Raw genomic sequence first — 27,360 nt, forward strand, 5'->3', positions numbered from 1 at the left:
TAATTATCCTTCAAAAAGTTTGTGAGGGGAGTTACTGAGCAATTTCTTCCATTCAAGCTTCCAAAATTTCTGGCTCACTGAACAAACGTGATACATTTGTAGCAGAATTAAATGTAACTGCAAAAACTAATGAGTACACACATGAAATTACGTCAATGTGATCATATTGGCTCACTCATTTGAGACGGCAGCTGTTACATTCACTAATGTTTTTATCAAAAGAATTCTAAAAATTGACAAAAGACGACAGCAAAGTCAAGGGACAGGTAGCAAGACGTCTGTACATTGTTCTCATACACAATGTGTCCAGTTTTCAAGCAACAGACAGCTCGTACATTGAGAAAATCACAGCCTGACCAATACTCAGGCATAGTCTTTAAACACAAAGTTGTGGCAAGAGCTCTGGCTTGGTCTATGAAATGTTGAGTGTTTACAAACTGAGTAAGTCAATAACGTTTGTTCACATCTGGCCCTTATGGAAGCAGTTATGATTGATGGAGTTGTTGGATATCATCCTGAGGGATATCGTGCCAGATTCTGTCCAATTGCTGCATTAGATCATGAAAATCACGAGACTGGAATAGAAGGGAGAACCGATATAGGTACTCAAGGTACCCCCCGCCACACACCGTCAGGTGGCTTGTGGAGTATGGATGTAGATGTACACACACAGCTGTGATGTAAGGGTGCTTTTAGATGACAACCAAAGGAGTACTGCTATAAAAAGAAATGGCAACCCAGACCATCATTCCCGGTTGCTGTATCATATGGTAAGCGACAGTCAGGTTGGTATCCTACCACTGTCTGGGTCATCTCCACACACGTCTTCAGCCTGGAATCTCATTGACTGGAGCAGAGTTGTCTTCAGTGATGAGTCCCACCTTGAACTGATCTCTGATGACAAGCAAAGAGGTGTCTGGAATTGTTTTGGACAGCAGTGGGATACCAACCAGACTGCCATATCTGTCACACAGCCCTACAACCAGGAGTGATGGTCTGGAGTGTCATTTCATTTCATAGCAGGACCATTGGTTGTCATCCACGGCAACCTTACAGCACAGCGGTACACTGACAATATTCCATGCCTGTTTTGTTGCCTTTCATGCTAAGCCAACCCGGGCTTACATTTCAGCAATATAATGCCCAATCGTATGTGATGGGAGTATCTACTGCTTGCCTAACCCTAGTTGACCAGAAAGGTCGCCGGATCTCTTCCCAATAAAGAACATTTGGAGCATTTGGGCAGGGCCATCCAACCAGCTTGGGATTTTGATGATCTAATGTGTCAATTGGACAGAATTTGGCACAACATCCCACAACTATCAGTAAATGTTGAGCCAAATAACTGCTTGCATAAGGACCAGAGAGTCTATCAGTAGGACGGGTTTCACTAGACATGGCCTGCACCTCAACAGGTATGGGAAGGGGAGGTTGGCAAAACTTATAGGTGACAGCATAGGTGGGGGTGGTGGGATCACTCATGGGAAAATTCCGGTAGTTGTGGGTGTTAGAGCTGTACCTTTTTTAGATTGAAGTCAGCTGATAGGTATTCCTGCTTAAGGGAAGTCTCTCTAACAAAGAAACCACTTTCTACAAAGCTTGGGTATCCGATTAATGAGGGAATTAGTATATTTCATCAAAATATACAAGGTATTCGAGATAAAGTTAGTGAACTGCTTATAGATGTTGACTCTGAAATTATTGGTATATCTGAACACTTCTTAAATAAGGAGATAATTCAGAGGCTTCCTTTACCAGGATACAGGTTGGCTGGCAGCTTTTCTAGGAGCTCTTTGCGGTGTGGGGGAGTAGCCATGTATGTGAAAAACGGTATCCCATTTGAGTCAATTGATGTTTCAAAGTACTGCACTGAAAAGGTGTTTGAATGTTGTGCAGGTGTGGTTAAATTTAGTGGAGCTAAACTTCTTACTGTTGTTATTTATAGATCCCCAGACTCCGATTTCACAACATTTTTGCTAAAGCTAGAGGAGGTTCTTGGTTCACTTTATAGGAAATACAAAAAGTTAGTTATATGTGGTGACTTCAATATTAATTGTATAAGTGTTTGTGCAAGGAAAAGGATGCTGGTAGACCTCCTTAATTCATATAATCTTATGCAAACCGTATTCTTTCCAACGAGAGTGCAAGGGAACAGTAGAACAACCATAGACAATATTTTTGTTCATTCGTCATTATTAGAAGGGCATTCTGTTAGCAAAAAGGTGAATGGCCTTTCAGATCATGATGCACAAATTTTAAGTCTAAAAGATTTTTGTGCTTCAACACATGTTAAATATAGTTACCAACTTTTTAGGAAAGCTGATCCAGTTGCTGTACAGACTTTTGTAAACCTTATCAAGGAACAAGATTGGCAAGATGTTTATAGTGCTGATACAGTAGACGATAAATATAATGCTTTCCTCAAGACTTTTCTCGTGCTCTTTGAAAGTTGCTTTCCGTTAGAACGTTTAAAACGGGGTACTAGCACAAACAGGCAGCCTGGGTGGCTGACTAAAGGGATAAGAATATCTTGTAGAACAAAGTGGCAATTATATCAAAACGTTAGAAACTGTCAAAATCTAAATGCAGCAGCCCATTACAAACAGTATTGTAAGGTGCTTAAAAAAGTTATTAGGAAGGCAAAAAGTATGTGGTATGCAGATAGAATAGCTAAGTCTCAGGATAAAATTAAAACCATATGGTCAGTCGTAAAGGAAGTGGCTGGTCTGCAGAGACAGGTCGAGGATATAGAATCAGTGCGTAGTGGGGATGTCCGTGTTGCTGATAAGTCGCATATTTGTACAGTACTTAATAATCACTTTCTGAATATAGCAGGTGAACTAAATAGAAACCTAGTCCCAACAGGGAATCATATAGCGCTCTTAGAAAAAAGTGTTCCGAGACTGTTACCTGAAATGCTCCTCCATGATACTGACAAGAGGGAGATTGAGTTAATAATTAAATCACTAAAGACCAAGAACTCTCATGGATATGACGGGGTATCTAGCAGAATACTGAAGTATTGTTCCACGTATATTAGCTCAGTACTTAGCCATATCTGTAACTTTTCCTTTAGCAGTGGTCGGTTTCCTGACCGATTAAAGTACTCGGTAGTGAAGCCACTTTATAAAAAGGGAGACAGGGATAATGTTGACAATTATAGACCTATTTCTATGCCATCGGTGTTTGCTAAAGTTATCGAGAGGCTTGTATATACAAGGTTACTGCAGCATTTAAATTCACATAATTTGCTGTCAAATGTACAGTTTGGTTTTAGAAATGGCTTAACAACTGAAAATGCTATATTCTCTTTTCTCTGTGAGGTTTTGGACGGATTAAATAAAAGGTTGAGAACGTTAGGTGTTTTCTTTGATTTAACGAAGGCTTTTGACTGTGTTGACCACAAAATATTACTGCAGAAGTTGGAACATTATGGAGTAAGGGGAGTAGCTTACAATTGGTTCGCCTCCTACTTTAAGAACAGAAAGCAGAAGGTAATCCTCCGCAATATTGAGAGTGGTAATGATGTTCAGTCCCAATGGGGCACTGTTAAATGGGGCGTTCCCCAAGGGTCGGTGCTGGGGCCACTGCTGTTCCTTATTTATGTAAATGATATGCCTTCTAGTATTACAGGTGATTCAAAAATATTTCTGTTTGCTGATGACTCTACCTTGGTAGTGAAGGATCTTGTGTGTAATATTGAAACATTATCAAATAATGTAGTTCATGAAGTAAGTTCGTGGCTTGTGGAAAATAATTTGATGCTAAATCACAGTAAGACTCAGTTTTTACAGTTTCTAACCCACAATTCAACAAGAACTGACATTTTAATCAGACAGAATGGGCATGTTATAAGCGAGACGGAACAGTTCAAGTTCCTAGGCGTACGGATAGATAGTAAGCTGTTGTGGAAAGCCCATGTTCAGGATCTTGTTCAGAAACTAAATGCCGCTTTATTTACCATTAGAACAGTATCTGAAATAAGTGACATTTCAACACGAAAAGTAGTATACTTCGCATATTTTCATACGCTTATGTCATACGGTATTATTTTTTGGGGTAATTCTTCTGATTCAAAAAGGGTATTTTTGGCTCAAAAACGGGCTGTTCGAGCTATGTATGGTGTAAGTTCGAAAACCTCTTGTCGACCCCTATTCAATAGTCTGGGAATTTTGACATTGCCCTCACAGTATGTATTTTCTTTAATGTCGTTTGTTGTTAGCAATATTAGCTTATTCCCAAGAGTTAGCAGCTTTCACTCAGTTAATACTAGGCAGAAATCAAATCTGCATGTGGAATGCACTTCCTTGACTCTTGTGCAGAAAGGAGTGCAGTATTCTGCTGCATCCATTTTCAATAAGCTACCACAAGAACTCAAAAATCTTAGCAGTAGCCCAAACACTTTTAAGTCCAAACTGAAGAGTTTCCTCATGGCTCACTCCTTCTATTCTGTCGAGGAGCTCCTGGAAGAGATAAAAAATTAAGCAAATTCCAGTGTTACATTCTTGATTTTCTTTATTTAAACTAACGACTTGTTTCATTTTATGTGTTTCTACAATCGTGTTATAATTTCATGTATTGACTCGTTCCATGACCATGGAGACTTCTCCTAAATGTGGTCCCACGGAACAATAAATAAATAAATAAATAAATAAATAAATAAAAAAATGCTTCACTGACTTGCTCAAATTGTGAAGCTCTTTCTCTTTAATTAATTTTTCTGAAATTTTAATCATTTGTTTATCTGTATGTGTATGTCACATCTACTGTTTTCTGTCCCATTCAGATAATTCCTTTGTTGTGCATCCTTTTTTTTTCAATGTATCAGATAATTTTAATTTTGTGTAAAGTTTTAATAATGATATTTTACATTTATGCTGGTGGTTTCAATCGAAACCACCATGTCGAAAAGCATTTTCAATTTAGAGGTTACGTATGTAGGGAATCTTTGAAAACAGAACACATTACTGAATAACTGGTGGTGTAATTGTGAAAAATTCTTACATATAATTCAATTTTTAAATTATTGTGATGTTTATTCCATGAAATCAATAAAATTGACAGCGAACAAAAAAGAAGATGGGAGCATAACTACGATCAACTGTCCAAAAATTGTCAAGGACTATATTAAAAACATGGTATTCATTGACAAAGCAGACATGTTTCAGGCAACATGTGCCATTGACTGCAAAAGCAGAAGATGGTAGACAGATTATTCTAGCACCTCACTCATGGCAGTACATAAAATTTAAATGTTCACAATAAACTTTCCAATCAGTTGCCCAAGTTGTTACTGAAATCTTTCTTATGTGAGGTAACTACAGGATTTATTGGGGCACATGTTTCACCCCCCCCCCCCCCCCCTCTGGGGAGGAGGAAGCCTGATAATTCAAAAAATCACTTCCAGGCCTACATCTCAAAGGCAGTGCATACTGATAAAGCAGCACACATGCCTGAAGAGCACTTCACACTGTGCCTGTTGTAGGGGCAAGCACAATCCCAAACAATAAGGGTGTGTTGCATGCGCAAAGTTCGATGAAGGGAAGAGTGTGTTTTCAGCTGTACCAGAAGTAGTGCTTTCACTTGTGAGGACTGAACATGAAGAATTCTAAGGAATTTTTGTGCGACTGGAATGTATAACATGTGGATGGTATAACTAAAAATTTTCATTTGCAATAAATAAAAATGTGACAGTTTTTATACATAGGTCTACTAATGCTGATATCACGATGGTGGTTTAACACTGAAACCACCATTTTATGCCCTCATGACACATTAAAATTAAAAATAAATATTATATTTCAGTTTACCTGATGCAATTCCATAAGAAAAAGATTATTTTCAACTGAGTTTTAAACATCAAAATAATTTGTGGTTAAAATGATAAAAATGCAAGGTCTGCAACTGATTTCAGATGTTCCGATTTTTGTTCCTGAAGATCCTTCAGTAATTCAAAAATAGAAGGTTTTAAAACAGTAAACTGCTCCAGTCTCCATACTTTCTATTTAATTCAGTCGAAAACTGTTGCAGCTGAAAGTGTGATAATGTATGCAGCTTCAGAAAGTTTACAACTGTACAACCAATTTCATCATGTGCTCTATGCTTATAAACTTAACATGAAGTGCATCTTTATGTACAGAACAATGAATCCAATCTGTCTATCACTATAATTGTTTGCTCTTTCACCATCACTAAATCTTTAAATTCTTTCTGCGCAATGTTGTAATGTCGCCCCATAACAAATTTGTGGTATCTGTCAGTTATGTGCCTGCACAATAGATATTGGGAATTCGCATCATTCTCTTTCATTCCAATTCAGTTTTAAAGACTCATCATGACAGATCACTATATTGCCTCTTTGTGCAAACAGTCACTGGACCTGTCAAGTTCCTCTATATCATGAACAAATAGCATAGGGTAAATAGCACTGACACCTCATCTCTGCCCAATGATGTCATTACACAAACAAACAAGATGCATTTTTCCCTCTGCAGTAAGAAATACTGCTTACCTCCATCCTTAAGCCACTTTTTAGCATGTAGGTATGTTTCTAACATTCTTTCGTTGTACAACATGTAACCCATTGGTTCTGAAACAATGACATCAACTTTCTCTGTAAGAGATATTTCTTCTACCTTGCCTGCAATTACTACTATCTTTCCTTTCAAATTGTTTGCATTCACCAGGGTCTGAAACATATGGAGTAAATAGACAATAGCTAAAAAAATTATCAGATGAAAATATTAAGCAAATCAATTTATGCCAGTCGCCATTTGCACATAACACTCATCAAAACATCATGTTAAAATGTAATTTCATGTCTACTTGAAAAAAATATTAGATTCACACATCATTCTTCAAAACTTATATAGATTGAAACATTTATAACAGAATGAAAAATTAATTTTTCAGCAATATTGAGCATGTATACACAATTTTCAGAAAACTGTATAGCAAACCACTGCCAGTTTCTTTTCTTAATAACAATGATCAAATCATTGTTCAGTATAAATGAGGCATCACAGCTGACTGAGGTACCAGAGTCAGAGATAGGTGAAAAGGGGAGGAGAGGTATGATATGCAATGGCCACTTACCTCTGCATGGTGTGCCATTGTGCTTGCCTCAACTGCATAAACTTTTCTTGCTCCAGCTTGAATAGCAAAAAATGACAAAATTCCTGACCCCGCACCAACATCTAAGACAACTTTATCTTTGAAATCATCTAAATTTGCCAAAATTGCTCTTTGGTACGTGCTTGTCCTAATGTAATCTTGCATCATATTTTGTTGTTGGGATAAATATCCATAAAACTGTAAATGAAAAATTTGAACAATGAAAGTTAAACTCTAATTTCAGAGCTTAAAATAATTTTTTGTTGCAGCTAAAAATTAAGAGCAGAAACACTAATGCTGGCTGAATGGTCACCAAAGAATCACAAGTTTTTTTCAGTCTTTGAGAATGCAGCATCTAAATGATTAACCTAATAAACTGCACTGAAAGCAAATAATATTTTATTATGAATCATAACAGGAATGAAAATTGAAGGAACAACAAAAGAAATCCAGGAACAGTATCTGCAATGAAACACCAATGCTTAATCAGCAGCATTCATAATACTGATCATGACAAATGCAACTGTCACAAACCAGACCTCTCCCCAAAATCTTAAGCTTCATGTAGCTAAGCTTATCCTGTCAGTTTCTTATTACCAACCCACCTTCCATTAGGTAACCTTCCAAGTCATTTCATAAGGTGAGAAGCAGTTATCATCAGTCTGATAATCAGGCTACATGCCCAGCCAATAGCAATTTCAGGTATTTCCAACTCCTATAGTTTCAATTAGCCATTCATTTGTCTCTCTGTACCTCCTCATCTCCACAATGCTCAACATAGGTAACTCCTTTGCATGTTGTACAATTCAGTTTTTGGATGGTTTACACGTATTGCACCCCAGCAAGAAAAGTGACAAGTCGAAAAATTGCATCTTTACTTTATGCCATTGAGAATTGCCTCTGAAGAGGCCCTATGTGCACAAAAAATATAATGAAACTTACAGCCAACAACACTTATTTGAAATTTAAAGGAAGTTTATACTGTTTCAATATAAGTTTTATATAATTATTTCTTCAGGTTGAGTTTTCTCAGGTATCACATTTTTGAGTTGTGTCACAGTGCATATCTGGCTGTAAAAAGGACACCAGCTTATCATGGTATTTGACAATCAGTTCATTATAGTGAAGTTTCATAACAGTACTCCACAGTAAAGTGACAAACAGGAAGGGTAGGGAGTATGATAGCCACCAAAACAAGATACTTAGTTACCTTCAACACCCAGCTCAACATCTGGTAACACCATGCGTATTTTTGTGAATAAAGGTACCACAAAGATCAACATAACCTAATTCTAAGCTACACCTAATCTGCAAGCTCCCTTTCCAATTCCATCTGCAAATGTTACGTGGAAAGGAAAACTATCAGTCAGCTCCTATACAAGAATGAAGTACTCTGATTTTCCATTCATGGTCATCTCAAATATTGTCTATGGATGACAGTAATATTCTACCTAGCCTCTTGAAACATGCACACTGAAATTTTCGAGTAAACCTATTTGTGATACGCACCACCTCTCTGTAGTTTCTGCAACTGGAGTTTAATGATCACCTCTGACATTATTGCACATACTAAATGAACATTTAATGAAATGTTCTGCTCTTCTTTGGATCTTTCATATCTCCTCTACTGATCTGACATGGTAAGGGTCCCTAATTGACGAGCAATGTCCAAGAACTGGTCAAATGAACTTTAAGCTACTCTTTCATGGGTTCATTATGTTTATTTACTATTCTCCCAATGAATCACAGCCTGGCACTTAACTTTTCTTCAACCAGTTTTATGCAGTCATTCCACTTTTTGCCACTCTAAATAGTTACTCCCCAATACTGATGGTTGTGGCGAAAGTCACTGAAACTATTCCCCCCCCCCCCCCCCTTGCAGATACCAACCTGGTTGGAAAATGCGACATACAAATGAGAGGATGAGATGAGAATTACATGTGTGGATACTGAACACGCGAACATAGTGACACATATTTAGAACAGTAGTGTACAGGACAATACTGGTTTCATGGTACAAAATGATTACAGAACAGCAGACACAGTTGACACGGCGAAATGAGGTCTACATGCCTTCAAAGTAGTCTCCTACAATGTTCACCAAATGCTACCAACAATGTGGGAGGTGTCAATACCATTTACGTCACTTTTTGCCACACCATTTCTAAGTTGGATCATCAGTTGTTGCACAGCATTGGCAGTGTCAGTGTCACAAACTGTCTACCGGGTGTAGGAGAGCATCACAGTTGCTGCCACACACACACTGCTTTATGTGGTTTCATATTGTCATGCCATATGACAGCACTGCTGCCCTGTCCACAAGATTCAGACGTTTCTCCCGAATGCTACATTGTACTTGTAGCACTAAGGTGTCCTTGTAGTACTCTATGCTCATTGCTCTGTCATGTGACATAGAAAGCATTACTCATGAGGGCTTCGACCCATTCACTGTGACATTCTCTTGCATTTCTCCCTCAGAGAATGGCTACTTTAATGTTCGTGCACTGCTCAAGGTGAGTACTTCCATCTTCCACAAAGCTCACCACACAACTGACATCACAGTGCACTCTGTGCTATTACCAGCAATCACAGAGCTATCTGTTATTGGAATACACACTATGCCTATATAGCCCCCACATGACAAATAGCAGTTTGTGATCCGCTCACTTACCTGCAGGGGGGGAAAAAAAAGTAGTTGCAATTGCGAACTTATAGCACGCTGGAATAATTGTAGGTCAGCACTTCTGTTAATCAGTACAACGAAAAATTCGCAAAAGCTGCAAATTTCTCTGTTTTTTATTCATACAATGACTAGTTTTGGACTGGGACCCCATTTTCAAATCATCGTAACAGAAATCAAATTGTTATTTCCAAAAAATGCAAAAGCCATGCAAAAAATGTGAAAACTAAAAGTTACAGCGTATACAGGCTATCTGTTCGAAAATAGATCCCTGCCCAAAATTGGTCATCAAATGAATAAAAAAAAAAGTGAAATTTGCAACTTTAGCTAGTTGCAATTATTTTTGCCCCAAACCTTGTATTACAGATGTTGTCAACAGAGAAATTTAACAATGAATCATTCTGCCTATTTATGCACAATATTTATTTATTTACTTAATCTGATGTGATAATGGATATCAGGCCCCTCTTACATCGGACCCAGGTTTCACACATACAGTACCTTTATTACATCATAGTTATCTAAGAATCTTTATATTTTTGTTGGGCGTAGAGAGGTGTTAATGACTTCTTGTACAGTGCAGTTATGTGCTCAGTACGATTAAAATTTTCATCTATTATTACTCCTAGACTCTTCGCTGAGGGAGAGAGATTGATATTTGTCCCATTTAGGGTTAAAGATGGTAGGGATTCCAGATATTTGTGGCTAAAGAGCCTAGAATAACCCACCAGTACCACTTGCATTCTTATCAATCATCTGAATTATTATGGTTTTATACACGGCGTAGAATTTTCGGCACATTAGAAAAAGAAATTCAGAGGAAAAGACACGTTTTGGAAATATCTTTGATGTGCAGCAGAATGTACGCTGCGTATTTTCGTATTACAAAAGTATACAGTGGAATTCCACCACCCAACACTGCATGTTACTTTCCAAATCATTGAAATCGAGATTGCAATGCACTTCTATAAGCCAGTCATGGCTCATGTCACGTGATGTCGGCAGCTGATGACAGCAGATATTCAGAGCATAGGACATGTGACGTAGTCAGCCAACAGTATCACTGTTAAGTAGCACGAATACACAAGCAGGGAAAGTTAATAGTTTAAATTAATATACATAATGTTGCCACAAGAAAAGCAAAGCTTTCACATATAATACTGGTCTCTAAAGTTAATAAGCTACAAAAGAAGCTAAGCTTTTTGCGAGTGTTACACTTCAAGATATATCACACAAATGTGCAAGTAAAATTTTTAATAATGACAAATGTCTGATCTTCAGGGTTCAAAATTCTTCTAAATGGCTCATCACCAAAGAGTTGATATTTAAATGAGAGTCAAACACACTGTGATTTAAGAAAGTAACGGTACATTCTCCACACACAGTTTAACTTACATAAAAGGATATTTACTTTGAGAGTAATGCTTTTCAAACCACCATTCACAATATTTTCCCATGACCTGTTAGAAACAGGTTCGTTTCAGCAGTTACCAGAGAGCGCAGATAACAGGCGACAGAGCGCTTGCGCAGCTACCATGACGTAGGAAGCCCGTATGTACATACGTGTAAAACATTGAAAGATCATACATTATGTCATAAAAGAAACAAGACATCAGAGGATACTCCAAGAGCATCGGAATTTCGTGAACCATACTAAAACGTGCACATTTAAAGTGCGTACTTAAAGTGCACATTCATATGTTCAGATTCCCAATGAAGTAGACCTCAACTTGATATCAAGCTTTTCAGTGTCGTTTTCGGGATGTAAATTTTCTTGGAGCATCAGTACTGTATTACATCACTTTGGTTCTTTATTATGGCATAATGCCATACGTGCTAGAAGATGAAAATGTGCACTTGAAATGCAGCGAATGGTTGAAACTAGCCAGTACCGAGGAATTAAACATTTGGTTTTAAATACATTGACTGCCTCTGTGCTAAAGGTTAATGAAAGTCAAATTTCCTTAGCAAACAGACAAAAATAACTTCATTGTTCTGCAAGGCGATTAATGCTTGACTGTCAGAAAGGTGCAACTAGAATAAAATCTGAAACTAATGACATATTTTAGCCTTCCATAATTACGTGAATATATTTTAATTCACTTGATAGCTCCCAGCCACAGATATTTTGTTTTCATTTGCTGTGAGGGTAAACAAAAGGGAGACAGCAAAATCACTAAATGTGAACACTTGTCATATGGAGACTACCCACTACAACTAAGACTGCTCTGCCATCACAGCCCCGGATCTACGATATTTGCGAACCGAGTCAATACTAAAAAAAAATCTTATTTTCAAAAATATGTTCATCTTGTAGCACACATCTTTCTGAAAAGTCTGAAACATAAAACATGTGTTCGAGGAAATGTAAGACATGTTATTTGGTCTTTAAGTGTGCCAAAGTGCAGTATCACGCCTCTTCATAACGCATTCTTCTATCGCATGTCGCTGTATTTCGCTCTGTGGAATTTAAACATGTATATTTTGTAATGGATGCCATCCAACTGTATTCAGGACAGTGGAAATTTAAATGTCCTGTGGTGCCTCTCCTGATCCCAGTCGGTCGGTTTGACAGTCTGCCCCTCTTTTTTTTTTTAAAAAAACACCCTCACAATTAATAACAGATGGGATTATTTGTAATTGGGAGAACAAGAACTCTTCAGAAAATTTGCACTCTTTATTGCCCATTAGCTAATAGCTTGCTGTTTTGTGTGATGTAAAATCAAATATAGGATACATAAAACCAATAAAGACAAGAGATAAGCAAGAAATTACACATTTCTTCAATCCTTAGCTCCTAGCATTTTTTTCTCTCTGTAACATTGCTACAGCTTTACATGGCGTGCTTTCCTTTCTGTGAAAGAATCTATTAACTTATCAAAGTTCGTCAAACGTTTTGCTACATAAAAATCGAAATGTCGTTATCGAATACTGAAAAAGCTGTTAACACAAATAATACCCAAGACTCATGTGGTTTCTCGATCTAATTACGTATATTTTGTCACTGTCTGATAGATAAAACAAAATAAGCCTTTCTAATATTGCAGCAATTTTGTAACACACACCAAATAAATGAGACTGTTTTGGCAAAAATGGCAATTTTTATAATGCGACAGAATATAATTCACGAAGTACCAATACCAAATGCCTATTAGGCCTACTACAAGCAAAAAGCTTTATGTTAGCAAATAGTGTCACATTTCATTCACACGCACCAGCTTCTCAAGCATGAGATTGAAAAGTAGTATTATGAAATTTTTACACAAATTTGGAATTGTCTTATTCTTCCATAATTTGTGTGATGTCCCAATTTCTTCTCCTTCCTCGTTCTAACAAACAATCTTGTCATCACCAATTCTGTAGCTATTCCTGCCATTGTCAAAATTTGTTTGCCGATTACCTTCACTAACTCTGCCAGAAGCACCGGTTTAAACATTCCGTGATTATTCTCCGGTTAGGCATTGTTACACGTTCAAACAACACTTTTCCATGTTACTTCCAGAATAGAACTTAAACGGCTGCTAGCCAGGGACTGTATAACTGGTATTTACTAGCGATCTGGCAAAAAAATTTTCTTCAAAATTTCCTTTTCTTGGATACACCGAGAAGATAATACGTAATTTTTCTCACCTGTTATTCCTGTCAGTCATTTATTTCTATTTTGGTAGTCTGAATCTATGGATTTGGCTAGTAATTATAACAACGCTAATCATTCGCAAACCCAATCAACCGCATAATCTGACAGCGATTAGCATTAATCCGTTCGGCCTTACTCTGCTCAGCTCGTATAGCCCCGTTGCCTTTTGTCTGCAGAAAGTTTATTTATAGATGCAACGAGGATTCTCCTGATAGACATCAGGTACACTATGCACGCATTCAAAAATCAACTTACGATTCATTCAGAAATCGACTTAAACTGTGTTTAAAGATGTTCAAAAACCAACAGGGAAGCACTTCAAAATCATGCGAATAATCAATAGACAAACGTGCGCTGGATGCCAGACACTTTGTGAAACAAGTTTTTTTTCCTCAAGAATATGTATTTGGCGCCCCCTTTTCCCGGTAGCATCTAGCTGCTTGCTGTGACTGCTTGCACAGCCAACAGTTAAATTCCTGTATGCAGAAGCGGGAGAATCTACTGCTCAAACACGAATCAACTGCGCATGCGCATGAGCCCGCTCGTAACTGCTAAAATGAATCAAATGTAAACAGCTGTGAATTCACGCTCATAGGAGGCAAATTGTTGTAATGAAGCACTGCATGGTCTTCCTAAAGCCTTTGGCACATTTTGCTGTTGGCAGACGCTTGCGAGAGCACTGTGTGTCATCGTAAATGGCGCATTTCCTTTGTATTTTCATTTTTTTCTCTCGTTTGTGTTTTATTGTTGAAGTATTATTCTGCAGTAGCGGAATACAGTAATATCCTTTGTTAGAGTATCGGTTCTTACCAGTCAAAATTACAAAAATTTAACTGAAAACTAAAACAATTAAAAATTCCCGGAATTCTAAAAAATTCCCAGGTTTTTCCCAGTTTTCTCCCGGATGAAAAAATTCCCGAGTTTCTCCCGGATCTCCCGATTGTCCCGGGTCGTATACACCCTGTTTAACCCTACATCCTGCACCCATTTTGAAAATGCAAACACAGGTTTCTGTCAAGATTCTCAATGGCTGTCTTTAGGTTCACTGGCTTTGCACTAGTTACAGCTTGAAGTTATCAGCATACATGTGCTATATGCACCAGGATAAAACTGATAACGTAACTCACATACAATGAAAAGTGTATCGAGCCTAATACTGAACCCTGTGGGAAGTCAAATACTATATCCATCCATTGTTACTATAGGGTGACCAACACGGACACAATGCACTGCTGGAGATATGTCAGATATAAGTAAAACCACAACATTGCACTTTTCGAGAAATTTCGCCTGCTAAGTTTGGCAAGTAAAATATTGAACTCTATTATGTCAAACACTTTGCTGAAGTCCAAGAAGCACGTGGTAGTCACCTCTCCTGCATCTATGGCAAGCTTCAGGTCATCTGTTACCTTTATTAATACAGTGCTGCAATGTTTACCAAAAGTTGATTCGTATTCATCTAGTATGTTGTTTGCAGTTAGGCAATTTGTTAGCAAGTCATGGACTATATATTCTAAGACCCTGGACAGTGTAAGAAGAATGCAAGTAGGTCAGTAGTCAGGGGATCCTGTGGCAATGTCATTTTTGGGTAGTGGCTTAACTAGTCCCTGTTTCCAGGCCTCAGGGGAAACACTTGTGGTAAGGAGTCATAGAATATACCTGTTATAGTGAGAAGTAGTGGGACAATAATAGGCTGCTTCATTTGAACTGGGATGCCATGTCCACTAGGGTCTGATCTGATATGTATGTCTGCATTTTGGATGGTACTATAGGTAACATGCTTTAGATAGAATTTTTCATGGCTAAGTTTATTACCCCATGAAGAAATCAATGAGTCTCTGTTTTGTTTGCAGCTCAATTGTAGCTGCAGGTAATATGAAGCACCAGTTCAGTTCTTCGGCTAGCAGAATGGGATCACTTCCAGCTTTTACTTTGCCTGTACCAATACCACACAGATTTTTCCACAGGACAGATGATCTATTATTGTTGTATGTTAGTGTATGGGTATGCCTTAGTTTTGCATTTCTCGCAGCTTGACTGTGTGTTCTGCTTCTGCTTGTACTTGTAAGCAATATGATGTTGCACTTGGTATGTCCAATGTGCAGAATTTGGGACTCAGTTGTTTTAGTTCTTCAGTTAGTCAAGATGCAGGTTTCCAACTTATTTTTCCAGTATTTAGACAAGCAGATTTGTCATACAACTGATTACATATGTTAGTAAATCCATGAATTTTTTTTTGTTTTTTATCTCTGAGACAGGATTAGAAGACATCCCTGAAACTATTTCTTGCACCTTAGCTGCAAGCTGACATAAATTAATGTGTCTGAAGTCCAGGTATGTAGTTGTGGTTTCTATCTGGGACGTTCTAGCAAGTACACCATGAAAATTATGTCCTGGGCAGAGATGCCAGGTGCAGATATTTGAGAGGTACAAATTACTCTGGGGATTTCGTTGCAAATAGATCTACGAGAGTGTGACTACTCTTCGTATGATGGGTAGGGGCAAGCTGAGGTAGCAATACATTTGAAGAAGGAAGCATCAACTTAATTTGTATAAAAAAAAATTGTATCACCAACTATAATTACATGCTCGTATGTTGATTCAAGACTTGTATTAGCAGTTGCGAAGCAGACAAACCTGTGTACTTTAGGAAGTTTATAGAAAACATATATCAGGCACATTCTGTTACGAGATTTCATTTCCATGAACATATATTTCACTTGTTTATCTTAATTACTGTTGAATGTGTGTAGTACAGTAGGTGATAAAGCAAAGCATATGTACACCCCCGTATGCCACCCCCTTGTCTGTTACATCTGTCTTGTCTTATAAAGATGTAGCCATCTACATTTACTGAACTTGTGGGAATACTTGATTTGAGCCAGGTCTGTGTGTGTGTGTGTGTGGGGGGGGGGGGGGGGGGGGGGGGGTGTCAACATTGTGTTTGACACGTTCTGGTGATGACTGTGTGAGGATGCTGCTGTAGGAACACTTTTGACTCTGGGTCAGCACTGGTGAGGGAACAGACCAAGTGCTGAGGTCGGGGAATGCAGGTTCCTGGAAGTGAAAGCAGAAGATATCTTCAGGGAGCTGGAAGATTTTGTGACTATGGCCAGCAGGGTTAGGAACAGTCCAGCAATCAAACAGCCAACTAGTGACAGGACACTACACAATGTTCGTTTATGCTGATGGTCAAATGCCATCCTCTGCACATGCATCGAACCCCTGCTGGCTTTCCTGCACTGTGCCACTATTTTCTAGCTTTATTACTTCTCCATATGCAACAGGATGATCCACAGTCTTGCAGAGCTCCAGACATTACCTGACATAATTTAAAGGGGCGTTGACACTCATTTGAGTGACACCTAAAATTGCTTTACATCTTACTATTTTGCTTATTGAGTTGTATCTACTAAGTAGTCCTGAATTCAGTCACAAAGCAAGTCTGATAATCTGAACATACTTTGCTCACATGGATGTAACATGCAACTTCAAATTCCTTCCATTAATCTGGGCACTGTTATCAACTGCCATCCGGATTTCAAAGGTGATCTAAGTTTCACAACATTATTGATGGTGGTATTAATGCTGATTCCTAAACATGAGATTGCCTGCCTGAAAACAAGAATGACATGCACCTTTATCCAGCTACTTGCTACCCTCGATTGTTCCAACCACCTACAATAAACTGCCGTTACAAGGAGAAAAAATTTTCTTCATACAATCTTCATAGAATTATACAGGTGTATCATCTGGTGTCAAGATGCGTTTTCTATGATGAATTATGTTAGTTAATTTTCTACTTTACAATCACTTACCTCAATATCTCTAATTTCAGCATTTGTACAACATAAGGAATCTTGTTATGGATCTTTTGCAGTGAACATTTTGGGAAGATCAAATTAATTATTTCAGCCTTCTATCACACTACTTCTCATTTTTTTCCCCTCAAATTCATTTAACATTTCTTGGATGGCCTCTAACACTAATTTTGGATTTGTTTAGGTTTTCTGCATTCATCACAAAATTTCTTGCCAGACCTGCCCAAAGCATATTGTAAGTTGCTTTTGAACTGTATACAATGCTAAGCCACAGAATTGCCTGTAGAGGTGACCAAATGATGTCGAATGCTCAAATCATTTGTATTCTGTTACTTTTAACACCTGCTAAGCAGAAATAGTTCCCCTTTTTTTCAATTTCCTTTAATGCATATATTCATTGATGCTATAACATTCTTATGTTCAACAAACTGAAAGTTCTCTTCAGTTACAAGGATATCCAAGGCATTATCCCCTCAAACTGATTCTCCAACTGCAGAAGCTGTTTTCAGAAAAGACATTCAGAAGGATTACATACAAATTCCTGATCCTGCACCTTATTGCAATGATTTAACTCTCCCAATCTATAGCTGGGAAGTTGTAATCTCCCCTACAAAACATTAAAAAAAAATCACAAAATGTATCCAAAATATTTTCCTAGTTTGGTGTAAAACATTCAGCTATCAACCTTCGTGGATGAAGCAACAGGAGGCTAACAAATAGCATATCTAGCTTCTCTGTGTTCTCAGTTTAATTCTTTAATTCACTGCTATTTTTGTGTTTGAGAGGTACAGTAATGTGTTTTGGTAATGGTAATGTGTACATTCATGCAATCAGCATTCGTTTGTTTTTGCATGGCCAGTAGCCAGTAACCACAGATCAATCAGTTGAGAGCATCCACTGCTGAAGCACCATGAGACTATCAAGTAACATATTTGACTTTTTCGGTTTTTAATCATAGTTTAATTCTCAAGTTACTAGCAGGAGGTACTTGCTGAGTGCAGATGCAAGAGGAGCTGGCTGCAGTTCGTAAACAGTTGAAGATACTTATGACCATGTCAGCCACCTGCAGACTGCTGCCTCAGGATGTGGCAGCAGCGGAGAAACTGGCACGTCACATGGAACATCTCTGGTGTCACTTGTTTCACCCACAGGCTCTGCCGTCAAGGCACCTTCCTGCATACCCCGACATGGGATCCACACTCTGCAGGGTGAGTGGTGGGTTGTTATGCAGTCACATCACTCATTGAGAGTGTCGATGTGCAGACTCGCCATCTGCCCTCACACATTCACTCTGTGAGTGGGCAGATGGCCACTCCTTCAGCAGGGTCTGAGCAGATACAGGGGGGCAGGGGGTTTACTAGTTATCGGGAGCTCCAATGTTAGGCACATTGTGGAGCCTCTTAGGGAAATAATGTCCAGGGCCAGACAGAATTCCAATGTGCACTATGTGTTTGTGTGCCAGGTGGCCATATCTGAGATGTGGGGGAGGCTCTACCTATGGCTATTAAGGGTGCAGGGTGCCTTAAGATTGAGTTGTTGCAAACGTTATCACCAATTATGCCTGTCACTTGGGTTCTGAGAACATCCTCAAATTCTTCTGGCAACTGGTGGAAGTGGTGAAAACTGCTGGCCTCACTTGCATGGTGCAAACAGAGCACCCATGGTCTATCAGGGTTCTTTGATTTGGAGCCAAGTTGGGGACCTCAACCAGAGGTTTCATTGATTCTGTGATGGTCATGGCTGTAGATTTCTGGGCCTGTGTTATAGCATGCAGAGTTGTAGGACTCCCCTTGATAGTTAAGAGGAGCACTACACAAAGGAAGCAGCTACTCGAGTAGTTGAGTACCCGCAGAGTACATATGAGGCTTTTTTTCTTGGTCAGGCAGTAGTTTGAGGTTCTCTGCTGAATGTTTGTAAGTCAATATGTGGGGAGCAATATCAGATCACATACAAAGTAGAGACACTTTGACTGTCGAAATTTTAACAGTGAGTTCTTTAAGTATTTGTAATTTCTGGCCCTCCAGAAAATTTCTTTTGCTCAAATTATTCTCAGGACCAATAACTGGCTGAAACACAAAGTAAAAAGCTCTGAGATATTTAGCGATTCTTGGTATGTATATAGGAAAGACAGATTAGATGCCATAGGAGTGTGAGTTCATTGCAGTTGACAAAAATATTGTCTCCAATGCAGCAGAATTTGAGTGTGATAGTGAAATCATCTGCAAGAATGTAACAAGTCTAGGTCAAATCGAGTTAATTGTTAGACAGTTTTACCAGCCACCTATTTATGCTGTGATAGTTTGAGTATAATTAAAAAAGTCTACAGTCAGTAGCAAGTAAATACCCAGGTCATTCAATACTAGTTGGAAGCGACTTTAACCTACTGTGTAGATATTAGAATGTCTATGGATTCACTGCAAGTGGCATGGGCTAACAGTCTTGTGAAGTACTTCTGAATATGTTTTCCGAAAAACTACCTTGAACAACTAGTTAGACAACCCACACACAATGGAAATATATTAGACCTTGTAGCTACAGACAGACCTGACCTTATCGACAGTTTCAGATACACGGATTAGTGCTCATGATGATATTGCGATGACAGGAGAGTGTTTATGCTTAAAAAAGCATAAGCAATTGTTAGACTCTCACTTAGCAGTGAATGGACATCATTTAGCTCCAGCATGGAAGATATACAGGGATTCTGGACGAAGTTTAAACAGACTGTAAATCACACTCTGGAAATGTATATACCAAGTGAGTGGATTAAGGATGGAAAGGACCCACCATAGTCTAATAATCAGTTTCAGGGAACACTGAGGAAATAAAATATTGCACTCTTGGTTAAAAATAGTGCACAAATGCCAGCAGGCAAAAGTTAGTAGAAGTTCAAGCGTCTGAAGATCAATGCACACAGCATATAACAACCTCCACCATCATACCTTGCTCTTGATGAGAACCCAAGACAATTCTGGTCGTACATAAAATCACTAAGTGGGTCAAAGGCTTCATTCGGTCACTCATCGAGCAGTCTACGGAGACAACAGAAGATAGCAAAAGGAAAGCTGAAGTTTAAAATTTCATATTTAAGAAATCATTCATGCAGGAGGATCATACTAACATACCATCGTTTCACTGTCTTACAGACTCCCACATGAAGGACACAGAAATTTGCATCTGTGGCACACAGAAGCAATTGAAAGATCCGAAAATATATGTTGCCAGGTCCACATGGAATCCCAATTCAGTTTTACTGAGAGTGTTCTGCGGATCTGGCCCCTGATTTAGCCTGTGTTTATCGTGAATCTCTCACCCAGCGAAAAGGTCTCAAGCGATTGGAAAAAGCACAGATAACTATATATATATATATTTTTCCACATGGGAAAAATATATCTAAAAACAAAGATGATGAGACTTACCAAACAAAAGTGCTGGCAGGTCGATAGACACACAAACAAACACAAACAAACATACACACAAAATTCCACCTTTCGCAACAAACAGTTGCTTCGTGTGTATGTTTATGTGTATCGACCTGCCAGCGCTTTTGTTTGGTAAGTCTCATCATCTTTGTTTTTTTATATATATACAAGGTAAAAGAACTAAGTAACGTAATTGCATACCAATGTCCTTAATGTCAGTATGCTACACAACTCTTGAACACAATCTGAGTTAGAATATAACAAACTTCCTTGAGACAGATAAGCTTCTACCAACAAGTCAGCATGGATTTAGGAAACACTGCTCATGCTAAACTCAGTTTGCCCTTTTCTCACATATCATCTTACAAACCATGGATGGAGGGCAACAGGCAGATTCCATTCTTCTAGATTTCTAGGAAGCATCTGACATGATGCCCCACTGTAGACTGTTGACAGAGGTACAAGTATATGGGATTGGTTCCCAGATATGCGAGTATTTCGACGAATTATGAAGTAATAGAACCCAGTATGCAGTTCTCAACATCAAGTGTTCATCAGACAATAATATCATCAGAAGTGCCCCAGGGACAATTGACCTGATGAACAATTTATGGTTACTTGCTGATGGCAATGTGATATATGGGAAGGTGTCATCATTGAGTGACTGTAGGAATAGAAAAGATGACTTAGACAAAATTTCTAGTTGTTGCGATGAATGGCAGCTTGTTCTAAATGTAGAAAAATTGAAGTTAATAAGGATAAGTAGAAAAAAGCCTTGCAATACTTGACTATAACATTAGTAGTGAGATGCTTGAAAGTCTCATCAATTAAATATTTAGGTGTAATGTTGCAAAGTGATACAAAATGGGATGAGCACACCAGGATTGCATTCACACAATAATAATCAAGTATACTTATTGCAAGACACTGCTTAACATTTCAAATAATGACCTTAGACTTTCATGGGCAACAATGAAGATGTACCAACATAATTTGTCTGCTCACTAAGATTCATGATCCATCAAGATTCATGATCAAGCCACGGTGTTTATTCAAAATAAATTAAAGGTATACTGAAAGATAATATATACTGTGCTCCACATCTTTTACTGTAGTTCGAATTAAGGCTGTTCCTCATAACAAACCTAAGAAGATAATCAACTCCACCTCTTGACGGGATATTACACCATGGTCTTAACAGGTCAACTGGATGGCCACAGTGCTTTTATCTTCAGTGTTATGGTCATGCTTATACTCATTAAACCACAATAAAATAATCATCAGTGCTTGTGCTCAGTCCCCATGGATTTCATCCAAATCAGTTTTTAAAACTGTTTCTTCCACATTTCACAGGATTTGCTAAAATCATTTTATAAGGCTATCAAATGATAACTGCCAGACACCTGACTCAAACTTACTCTATGACCTCTACAAAGATCTTGTTTATAAAAAAAAATGATGCCCTCTGGCATTTTACAAACCATGGAATTGGTCATCAACTTCAGTGATCTGTTCCTGTCACCATTATGAAAGTTTCTTCACAAATCACAACATTCAGATTATGTGCTCGGTGCCACTCTTAGAAGTACTTTAACACAATGCTACTGGTTATTTCAATGTATTTGGTATAAAAAAAATTTCACCTGGAAATACTGCATGGCTGAAGAGTCTTCCGTGCGATCTGTAAAAACTGACGAATCCTTTCCAAGTTTTACTTTGCTTACAGCTTCGTGAAATGCTCTAGCATCTGAGGAAAGAGAGAATAAAATCAAAGGATTAAGTCAACAAAATGAACTGACACGGCAGAACAGAAGCAGTAAACAACAAAATTGCATTGATGCAGAACTTCATACCTGCTACACTCTGAAATCTGAATAGGAGGCTCTCTGTATCAAAAGTGAATACATAACCTTGTGGTCCCACTCTAGCACATTCAGTTGCCCTCGAAATGGGATATTCACCAATGCTGTCGTAAGTACTCTCATCTGAAATTTTAAAAAAAGAAAAAGAACTCTTTGAAAATATACAAGACAGTTTATAAATGAAAAAAATACTTAAAACTTTTTTTATCGAAAGATACGTGTTATGCACAAACCAAACCCTAGAACATATGATATTTACAAACTGAAGTGGGTTTTCTAATGCCATGATTTGCCTCAGACTGCCATGATAAACGTCCTGCACCAGAACTCAACATTGAAATTTTGATTTCCAAAAGTTTCCTACCATGTAATTAAAAAAAAAAGATTAACCTGGAATTTTTAAGAAATTAAAAAAGTCTGACACAAACTTTAACAATGTCCTTCATACCAATTTGATCAGTGTAGGGTCAGCTGCAGTATTCAGCCCATTTGGCACATTTGTGAAACTTTCTCATTCAACTATTAACTATGCTGTTTGAAATCAATATATTATTTACAGCACATCGCAAAGGTATAAATATACTAAGAACAGGTTAGGCAGGCTTCTACAGGTTCTTGAATATATACCACAAATAATTCATACCATATGCTTTTGTTACTAGGAAACTTTGCTTGATGAGTTCCCTGAAAAAATTGTACCATGTGACATTAATGAAAGTGACAAGGCACCTTGTACATCTGGGTCCACAACTGCTGCGAATTTCCTGTGTAGGTTGTTTTATTTTGAAATAATCACTATTTTTTGAGTTAGCTGTTAGCTAATTCCCCCTCCCCTTGAATATTTTAGAGCAACCTCTTATTTTCATCACAGTGGAAAATTGTACGGATATAGCATCATATAATCGAACCATCACTGTAGATGAAAAAACATTTGACAGTGTCTTTAATGGACCCTCGTAACCATTGTAGTTGTGGGCACAACCACCTCATATGTCAAGCCCATACGTAAAAAAGAGAAAATTTGACCTTGATGCGAGTTTTGTCACTGTAGCTGCATACAAAACATTAAAATAGTTTCATATAAGATTTAAACTGAGATTACACATGATGTAAAACAGACCTGAAGTCCTGGTAGAGGTGTGCAAACATAACAACAGTAACTATGAAAGTGAGTTTACAAATGCTGATAAGTTGCATAAGTAATACAGATCCAGATCATATACAAGATTCATGCCACCCACCAGCTCAAAAGTGTGTAGTATTGTACTGTGCTGGTGAAAATGGATTAACTTTGTTTTATTGAAAAATAATTATTTTAATTAACTTTGCATTGGATGTGATGTCCCCTACTGAAACTATGATCATACCAAATATGGTTCTATATGACAACGTAAATGGTGCGTCTTTTATACTGTACTATACAAGTGGCCTTGCACGTAAGTACTAATTGAGCTTTTATTATTTTATATTAATATTTGTATTTTACACTTTATCAGAAGAGCTGCCCCGTACCGATACAAGCTTATGTTATGGCTCCATTAGCAGTGCCTTGACAATGTAACTGTATTCAGCTATTGGTTAAGCCTATTTGTTGTATATGACGTTTTGCTTGACCTTTGTACAGACTTTATTCAGCATACTTGACAATGCATGTAATGATCTTGGATGGTATGTATTCATGTTCTTCAAAAATTGTGTACAATTAATTTCATTTGAGATTTATATAATCTCAATTATTTGGTTAGGCTGTATTGCACGATATTATTAACACTTCTCTTTACCTGTCACCAGGTCATCTGGTGACGGACTATGCTCAAAACACGTCATGAGCACAAGAAAGGATTCAGTACCATCTGGATCTATATCTCTTATGTGACTTAGAAGCACTTTTAAATTCACTTTCATTGAAATTACACATGGATGCTGCCACATGTCTTCCCCAAACTGATGTGTGGAATATATGACACTATATGCTTAAAATTAATGTTAGGAAAGGAACAGAGGTAGCTTAAAATGTCCAAGGGATTAAATTAGCTAATTGCTAAATCATGAAATACTGATTATTTCAAACTGAAACAGTCTATGCAGGAAAGTGACTTCTCTCAGGGAATTCACAGCAGCTGTGTGCCCATAGATGAGAATAAGTATTTCACATTTTACATTTATATATTTTGTATGGAAAGTGTTTAATTTCTACAAAACTGCTGCAAAAGTGCGTATAGGATCTGACTGTTTCACCAAGTTCATGCAACTTCATACAAATAATTAAGATGCACAGAACAATTGTTCCAACTTAATACATCATTTAGGCATGTTCATAACTTCCATATATATATATAGATGATGTGACTTACCAAATGAAAGTGCTGGCAGGTCGACAGACACACAAACAAACACAAACATACACACAAAATTCAAGCTTTCGCAACAAACTGTTGCCTCATCAGGAAAGAGGGAAGGAGAGGGAAAGACGAAAGGATGTGGAGACAAAGAGTCTTTGTCTTTAAATATGTCTGCTTGTGTCTGTATATGTGTGGATGTATATTTGTGTGTGTGCGAGTGTATACCCGTCCCTTTTTCCCCCTAAGGTAAGTCTTTCCGCTCCCGGGATTGGAATGACTCCTTACCCTCTCCCTTAAAACCCACATCCTTTCGTCTTCCCTCTCCTTCCCTATTTCCTGATGAGGCAACAGTTTGTTGCGAAAGCTTCAATTTTGTGTGTATGTTTGTGTGTGTCGACCTGCCAGCACTTTCATTTGGTAAGTCACATCATCTTTGTTTTTAGATATATTTTTCCTACGTGGAATGTTTCCCTCTATTATATATATATATATATATATATATATATATTAGCCCAAAACACAAGAAAATTAAAAAATGCTCACCAACTTTTTTTCCCCAGCACTTGGCAACATCTGAAATCAATACTGAATGTCAGCACTTCTGTTTTGTTTGCTGTGCTATATGAATTCTACAAAAATGAATGATGCACTTTCTATACTGTGTGATACACAACACGGAGCTAGTATTGAGAAGCTGCGGTGGCTGAACATACCAATACTGAATGTCAGTGTGCAAACAAGAATAGAAAAGGAAACTGATAATATTTTACTTTATATTATTTTCTGAAATATAGGTTGTGTCGAGACTGATCTGCAGCATTGGCCTAGGTTAAATTTAAATTGACTTACTAAACCCAACAAATGCAAGATCGTGAGAATCACCATAATTTTACACTTATTGGATTTCAATGGATGTTCTCTGTTTGCCATTTTCACTATTTCATAGGCAAAAAGAGATAGGTGATATCAGAAGGTGTGTCAGCAGGTTCAATATTTCTAAGAAGCTAATTCATTTGCAGTTACAAGAAACAAGTATTCATTAAGTCTGAATGTCCATTTCTATCTTCATTTGTGCTCAACATAAAGGTAACGGCTCTGTTTCTCATGTTAGCACAATTACAATAGCAAAGTGCAGCTTAACCCTCAACAGCACAGTGTCGCAACTTTTCTCTACCACTATCCATATTCTAATACAAATACGAAATTTACGCATACAAATTTCTCAGTAACAGTATAAGCTGACAAGCAGATTTCACCTAAAGACATGAAAGATTTTCTGTTAAATTAGTAATATAAGTTGTGAACCAGAATGTCAATCACTGAGTAACGAACAAAGATTGTCACATACTTCACAAGGAATTTTTATCTTCTGTCTCACTATACAGTCTGTCAATAAATTTGCTGGCTGCTGAATTAGCATGGTACACGCCACTTTGTTAAAAGTAGTGTCAGGCTCATAATATTTCTGCAAACGTGAAATGTGTGACCAGAAATTTATTCCACATCCTGGAAGCAGTTTATGATATTAATGAATAATCTCACTTAACAGAGCAGCTAATCCAATCTGTGATAATACATAACTGAAAAAAAGATTCCACCAGCCCAGGTGTGTTTCCTACTTTGGAGATGTAAATTGCCTTCAGTGTCAAACATCCTCATACAACTTCATGCCAATTTAATAAAGAACAAATCAAGATTATGTACACAAAGTGTGTAATGGCCAAGTTCAAGTGGGAGCAGCTTTTGTATTGCAGACCTGTAGCCCTCCAACTTCCATATGATTGGTTTGCTAAAAAAAAAAAAAATATCTCAGGGGGAAGCACAGCAGCTCTAATGACAAACTGGAGGACAACAATGAATGACTGGCTCCTGTCACGGCTGCAGGAAATCCGTAAGAAGGAAATCCTCCTGCTCATTAAAAACTGAGTTGGCTGAGCTCAGGGCTCTGGCAACTACTTTTGAATAAAGACTTCAATGTTACCCACAGTGTTGTTTCTTATCTTATTCTGAACACCCCTCATCCTAATATCACTATAGGCTTCAAATATTTTTCTGCCTTTTTTAACAGTTTTCAATACATTGGGACCAAGTGATGGGAAAGCAGATGAATTAATGCACTGACAGATAAATGGTGATAATTTTACATTATCAGAAAGTAGGCCATGACAATAATATTTTTGTTGATACAAATCAAGATGATACCCAGAATATACTAGTGAAACATTTTTCACAGAAAATTTGATGTTACAGTACTGGGTGTAAATTATTAAGGGAAAAGTCAGCAGTGGATATAAACATGTCAGAACTTATTGACTGCCACCCATGTAAAAAAACAAATGTAGATGATTGAAGAGTGTCAAAAGCACAAGGAATATCTGCGATAAAATTCAGAAAAACAACAACAATGTTGTCATCACAGCTAAAAAATTTATCAGGTTTGAGATGTTATTGTCTCATTGATTTCCAAAATAACTAATAGTGTG

General features: G+C 37.7%; 1 protein-coding gene across 1 annotated transcript in view; it reads right to left on the reverse strand.

The window, feature by feature from the left end:
• Positions 1-27,360, reverse strand: part of LOC124721483 (probable histone-arginine methyltransferase CARMER) — a 133,113-nt gene that overhangs the window by 100,120 nt on the left and 5,633 nt on the right. Inside the window, 4 exon segments of the mRNA XM_047246489.1 lie at positions 6,512-6,689; positions 7,096-7,311; positions 22,317-22,420; positions 22,527-22,658. Of these exon segments, the coding sequence (XP_047102445.1) occupies positions 6,512-6,689; positions 7,096-7,311; positions 22,317-22,420; positions 22,527-22,658 (630 nt within the window).

This window comes from Schistocerca piceifrons, chromosome X (genome assembly GCF_021461385.2).
Source record: "Schistocerca piceifrons isolate TAMUIC-IGC-003096 chromosome X, iqSchPice1.1, whole genome shotgun sequence".
NCBI classification, from domain to species: domain Eukaryota; kingdom Metazoa; phylum Arthropoda; class Insecta; order Orthoptera; family Acrididae; genus Schistocerca; species Schistocerca piceifrons.